Genomic DNA, 6634 nt, shown 5'->3' on the forward strand with positions numbered 1-6634 from the left:
TCTGCGCTATTTCTTGCGCCGTCTCTTTCCCTTCCTTGAGCTTTTCCATGGTTTCTTCTGTGATTATCTGCGCGCTGAGCAGTTCCGACGCCGTTATTTGCTGCCTGATGCCTTGGAACCAGACGTCGCTTCTGTTCTGCTCTTTCTCTCTGATGATATCTAAGATGACGTCGACGATTCTCTGTACGATGCGGTGCGATTCCTCTTTGTATTTTTTCACGAGCTCCTTTCTTTTCTCTTCGGTGACGTACTCGGAGCAGAGGAGTTCCCACAGCGATAATTCGCGCCCTTTGTATTTCCCGACGGGCACCTGCACCTTGGTGGCCATCAGAGCTTGTTTCGTTGGCTCGTCGATGTGGAAATAGTCCTCCTCCTCTTCCTCCAGGAGCGGCAGCAGGTACAGCCCCGTGGCTGCGTCCTTGCTGCACCGCTTCAGGAGCTGAGCGTAGCTGCTTTTCTCACGGACGTTCGGGTCGATAAACCCTTTGCTGCCGTGGTCGGGATCCGAAAGCAGGAGGAACGTGTCCCCGTCCAGGTGGCCGCGCTTGTAGGCCACCTCCAGGGGCAGGCGGTGGCCGTGCACGGGGTCGACGATGCCGCCCGTGGCCAGCTGGGCCTCCAGCAGGCGCACGCCGTGCTCCTTGGCCGCTGCCTTCTTCTGCATGGCCTGGAAGAGGGAAATCTTGGCGCCCGTCTGGGGATCCGTGTAGCCCGTGACGGCGCGCTCGGCCGACAGCAGCTTCTCGTGCAGCTCGCTGCCCACCAACCCGGTGGAGACGGCTTCGTCCACGGGGAGCTTCTGCTTGGTGAGCGGGTCGACGAGGAAGCCGGTGGCGGCCTGGGCCTCCAGCAGCCCCAGCGCGCACTGCTCGGAGAGCAGCCCCCTCTCCAGCGCCTGGTAGACGCTCATCGTCTCCTTCCTGGACGGGAGCAGAACGCCGGCGACGCAGCCGGTGCCGTGCAGGTACCTCCGGACCTCGTCCTTCTCGGTGAGGCCGTCGAGCGTCAGGCTCCCGTCCTGCAGCTGATCCAGAGTCCTCCTGTCAATGATCTCTGAGCGGAACAGTTCCGACGCTGACACCTCGCCCCGCAGCCCTTGAACCTTGAGGGCTTCTCCTTTCTGCTCCGTGTCCTCAATTATTCGGAGGAGGAGCGCCATGAGGTCTTCCAGGCTAAGAGTCTTGCCCTTGTATCGCTTCAGCAGTTCTTTCCTTTTCTGCTCGGGGATATAATGGGAGTAGAGGATTTCCCAGACGGACCTCGTTCGGTCCTTGAATCTTCCCACTTTCACCGGAAGGGGCTTCGACTGCAGAACCTGCCTTGTCAGCTCGTCGACGCCGAAGTATTTTCCCCCTTCCTGCACAACCTGCAGCATGTACAGCCCCGTCTCGGAATCCTGAACGCACCGGTCCAGGAGCTGCAGGTAGGTGAGGTTCTCGTGCGTGTTGGGGTCGAAGAAGCCCTTGGTGTCATCGCCGGGGTCCGACAGGACCCGGTTCATCTCCTCGTCGAAGTAGCCGCGCTGGTAGGCCACCTCCACGGGCAGCCGGTGGCTGCGCACCGGGTCGATGATGCCGCCCGTGGCCACCTGGGCCTCCAGCAGGCGCACGCCGTGGCTCTTCACGATCAGCCCTCGCTTCATGGCTTCGAAGAGGGACATGGGCGCTTTCGTGTAGGGGTCGACGTAGCCCGTCACAGCTCTTTCTGCGGAGAGCAGCTTGTCGTAAAGCTCGGCGCCGACGAGGCCGGCCTTCAGCGCCTCGTCCACGGAGAATTTCTTGTTTTTCTCAGGGTCGATGAGGAAGCCGGTGGCCGCCTGCGCCTCCAGCAGCACCAGGGCCGTGCCCGGCCGCAGGATGCCCTTCCTCATGGCCTGGTAGATGCTCATCTTCTCGTTGCTCGGTTGGACGAGGACCCCCGCGATGAAATTGCTGCCCTCCAGGTATCTGCGCACCGAGTCCATTTGGGTCACGTCTTGGACCGTTTTCTTCCCCTGGTGGAGCTCATCGAGGGTTTTCTTGTCTATCAGCTGCGAGCGGAACAGGTCGCTGGCGGACACCTTTTTCCGCAGCCCTTTGAACGCAAACTTCTTGCCCTGCGCCTCGGTCTCTTCGACGATGGCGGTGACGGCCGTTACGATTTCTCGCAGCGCTTCGGCATTCTCCTCTTTGAACTTCCGCACCAGCTCCCTCCTTCTGCTGTCCGAGAGGTACTCGGAGTTGAGCAGGTCCCAGACGGACACCGTCTGTCCTTTGAACCGCCCCACGTTGACGCAGACGGTCACGGACCTCAGCGCCTCCGCGGTTCGCTCGTCGGCGCAGAACACGGCGTTTTCGGACAGGGGAAGGAGCCAGAGCCCCGCGTCCTCGTCGTAAACGCACCGCTCCTTCAGCTGCTGGTAGGTGACGTTTTCCCTCGCGTTGGGATCGAAGAAGACCTTGGTGCCGTCGTTCAGCTGCGCGAGGCTTCGGCTCAAGTCCTCGTCGAAGAAGCCGTACCTGCAGGCAGCCTGGAGCGGGAGGTGGTGGCGGTGGACGGGATCGATGATCCCCCCGGCGGCCAGCTGCGCCTCCAGCAACGGCACCGCGTCGCCCAGGGGAACGAGCTCCTTCCTCACCGCCTGGCACAGGGAGATGGGGCTCCCGGTGTAGGGGTCCGCGTAGCCCAGCGCCGCCCGCTCGGCGCGGAGCAGCGTCTCGGCGAGCTCTTCTCCAACGAGGCCGGCTCGCACGGCGTCGCTGACGCTGAGCCGCCGGCTCGTGGCGGGGTCGGCGAGGTAGCCGGCGGCCGCCTGGGCTTCCAGCAGCTTCAGGGCGACGCCGGGCGGGAGGAGGTTGTTCTTCATGGCATCGTAAAAGCTCATCTTCTTTTTGGAGGCCTCGACGAGCACGCCGGCGATGCTGCCCGTGCCTTGCAGGTACCTCTTGACGCTGTCCACTTCGGCCAGCTCCTCGGGAGTTCGGACGCCCCGCGCCAGCTCTTCGAACATCTTCTGCGTGATGATGCCGGCCTCCAGCAGCCGCACGGCGGGGACGCTGCCGCGCAGAGCGCCCAGCGCGACGCGGGTGCGGGCTTTCATTTCCATCTCCCCGACCAGCGCCAGCACCAGGGCAACCAGCTCCTGCAGCGACGTCTCCTTCGCCCGGAACCTCTCCACCAAGTCCTTCCTCTGCTCCTCGGTGAAGTACCCGGAGTGGATGAGCGCCCAGAGGGAGGCTCCTTTTTCCTTCACCGCGGTTTCCTGGAAGAGCCGCCGGATCTGCTCGTCCGTGTAGGAGGGAGCGGGCGCCTGCTGCAGGGGAAGCAGGTGGAAGCCGGCCGCCTCGTCCTTCTGGCAGCGCTGGATGAGCTCGGCGTAGCTGACGCTCTCCTTGCTTCCCGGGTCGCAGAAGGCTCCGCTGCCGTCGCCGGGCTCAGAAAGGGCCCTGCCCGTGTCCTCGTCCAGGCAGCCGCGCTTCTGGGCGGCTTCGATGGGGACGTGGTGGCCGCACGCGGGGTCGATGATGCCCCCGGTCGCCATCTGCGCCTCCATCAGCTGCATGGCCTGCTTGTCGGCAATCAGACCCTTCTTCATGGCCTGGAAGAGGGGAATCTTCCTGCCCGTGAAGGGGTCTTTGTAGCCCGACACGGCCGCCTCCGCTCGCTGCAGCTTCTCGTGCACCTCCGGCCCGACGACGCCTTCCTTGACGGCTTCATCCACGCGCAGCTTCTGGTTGTTCACCGGGTCGATGATGAAACCCGTGGCAGCCTGGGCCTCCAGGAGCGGCAGGGCCACTCCGGGCACCACGAGGTTCCGCTTCATGGCCTCGTAGATGCTCATCCTCTGGTTGGAGGGCTGGAGCACGATGCCCCCGATGCTGCCGGAGCCGTACAGGTATTTCCTGACCGAGTCCATGCGCAGGACTTGCTCGGGGGTGACCGAGCCGTCCAGCAGCTCCTCCAGCAGGGCCCGGTCGATGACGCCCGTCTCCATCAGGTGGTAGGCGCTGACGCTGCCCCTCAGGGCCGGGAACTTGACGGGGGCCCATTTCTTGACCTCCTCCTCCAGCATGGCCCGGATCTGCTCCAGGCTGAGCTTCCTCAGCCGGTAGTGGTTGAAGATCTCCCGGCGTCGCCCCTCGCTGAAATACTCGGAGGTCAGCAGCTCCCAGACTGAGACCTTATCCCCGCGCAGACGCCCGAAGCGGACGGGCAGCCAGGAGCCACGGAACAGCTCCCGCGTGGCGGCGTCCACCAAACACCGCTTCCTGCTGTTGAGGGGCAGCAGGCAGAGCCCGCTGCCCGGCTCCGTCACGCACTTCTCCTTCAGCTGCAGGTAGGTGAGGTTCTCCTCCGTGTTGGGGTCGAAGAAACCCTTGGTGTCGTCGCTGGGGTCCGACAGGACGACGCTCATCTTCTTGTCGAAGTAGCCGCGCTGGTAGGCCGCCTCCACGGGCAGGCGGTGGCTGTGCACCGGGTCGATGATGCCGCCCGTGGCCACCTGGGCCTCCAGCAGGCGCACGCCGTGCTCCCTGACGATCAGCTCCTTCTGCATGGCCTGGAAGAGAGAGATCTTCTCCCCCGAGCAGGGGTCCCGGTACCCGGTGACGGATTTCTCCGCCGACAGCAGCTTGTCGTAGACGTCGGGGCCGATGACGCCGGCCCGTAAAGCCTCGTCCACGGAATAACGTTTGTTGGCCGCCGGGTCGATGACGAAGCCGGTGGCCGCCTGCGCTTCCAGCAGGATCAGCGCCGTCCCCGGCCTCAGGAGCCCCTTCCTCTTGGCCTGGTAGATGCTGATCTTCTCCTGGGAGTCGGGAAGCAGCAGCCCCGCGATGCTCCCCGTCCCTTCCAGGTACTTCCTGACCGTGTCCATGCCCACCACCTCCTCGGCCGACGTTTCCCCCTCCTTCAGCTTCTTGAACAGGTCCTCGCTGATGATTTCGGAGCTCAGGAGCTGGTCGGCGCTCACGTGTCCCCTCAGCCCCTCGAAGGTGACGTTGGCGGCGGAAGCCGCTTCCTCGACGGCGGCACGGACGGCCGCGGCCAGCTCCTGCGCGGAGAGCGATCCCTCCAGGTACCGCTGCACGAGGGCGGCCCGCCGCTCGCTCTGGACGTATTCGGAGAAGAGGAGCTTCCAGACCGACACCGACTTGCCTCCGAACCTGCCCGAAGCGACGGGCACCTCCGTGCTCTCCAGAGCCGCCTGGGCGCTGCGGTCCAGGAAGAGGCGCGCTCCTTGGGGCCCGTCACCGAGCGGCAGCAGCAAGAGCCCGGTGCTGGGGTCGGTGACGCAGCGTCGCAGCAGCTCCGCGTAGCTCAGCTTCTCCTGCGAGCTGGGGTGGAAGAACCCCTCGGTCCCGGCGAGGAGCCGCCGGGTGCTCTCATCCAGGTACCCCCAGCGGCACGCGGTCTCTACGGGGACGCGGAAGTGCCGGCCCGGAGCGATGACGCCGCCGGTGGCCACCTGAGCCTCCAGGAGCCGGAGGCCGTGCTCCCTGGCGACGAATCCCCTGCTCATGGCTTGGAAGAGGGACAGCACCTCCCCGGTGCGGGGGTCCCTGTACCCGCTGACGGATCTCTCCGCCGAAGACAGCGGCTCGTGGAGCTCGGGGCCGACCAGCCCGCTCCTGACGGCCTCGTCGACAGAGAAGCTCCTGTTCTGCACGGGGTCGGTCAGGCTCCCGGTGGAGGCCTGCACTTGCAGCAGCGCCAACGCGGCGCCGGGCAGCAGGAGATGCTCCCGCAGCGCCTGGTAAAGGCTCCTGCGCTCCCCCGAGGGCAGGACCACGCCGGCCACGCAGCCGGTGCCGCGCAGGAACGGCCGCACCGCGTCGTCCTCCGCCACCTCCCGGGCCGAGACCTTCCCCTCCTCCAGCGCCCTGAGCACGTCGGGGCCGATGACGCCGGCGTCCCGCAGCTCCGCGCCGCTCACTCGCCCTCCCAGCCCCGCGAACGTGAGCCGCAGGGGCAGCAGCAGGAGCCCCGAGCCCGGATCCGCCCGGCACCGTTCCCTGAGCTCCGCGTAGCCGACCCTCTCCATGCTGTTGGGGTCCAGGAAGCCCTTGCTCTCCTCGCCGCCGTCGCTCCCCATCTCCTCGCCCAGGAGCCCCCTCTCGCGGGCGGCCTCCGCCGGGAGCCGCTCGCCCGTGGCCGGGTCGACGATTCCCCCGGTCGCCAGCTGGGCCTCCAGCAGCCGCGCTCCCTGCTCCTTCCCCAGCAGCTCCTTCCGCAGCGCCTGCTGCAGGGGGATCCGCTCCCGGGTGTAAGGGTCCACGAAGCCGGCGGCCGCCCTCTCGGCAGCCAGCAGCCTCTCCTTCAGCTCCATGCCCACCAGCCCCAGCCGCACGGCTTCGGCCACGGGGACGCGGCGCTCGCGCCCCATGTCGACGATGCCGCCCGTGGCCGCCTGCGCCTCCAGGAGGAGCAGCGCCGGCTCCAGGCTCACCAGGTGCTCCCTGGTGGCATCGTAAAAACCCATGCTCTTCTTCGAAGCCTCCACGTACACCCCGGCGATGCAGCCGGATGCCTCCCGGGCATGGCCACCGCGGCGCATCGCCGCCGCGTCCTTGCCTGCGGCCGCATTCTGCCGGCCCGGCGCAGCGGCACGGCGCTTTGCTCCCAGCACGTCCCCGTGCTCAGTGCGACTGTTCAC

At 66.2% G+C, this 6634-nt stretch overlaps 1 protein-coding gene across 1 annotated transcript; it reads right to left on the reverse strand.

Annotated features, from left to right (window-relative positions):
* Positions 1-4: 4 nt before the first annotated feature.
* On the reverse strand, positions 5-6628 carry EPPK1 (epiplakin 1; the record flags this gene model as incomplete). The annotated part of the gene is made up of 1 exon (XM_021383995.1): positions 5-6628. A coding segment is annotated over exon 1 (6531 nt), but the record flags the coding sequence as incomplete, so codon positions are not given.
* Positions 6629-6634: the final 6 nt, after the last annotated feature.

Source organism: Numida meleagris, unplaced genomic scaffold (genome assembly GCF_002078875.1).
Source record: "Numida meleagris isolate 19003 breed g44 Domestic line unplaced genomic scaffold, NumMel1.0 unplaced_Scaffold849, whole genome shotgun sequence".
Classification (NCBI taxonomy): Eukaryota; Metazoa; Chordata; class Aves; order Galliformes; family Numididae; genus Numida; species Numida meleagris.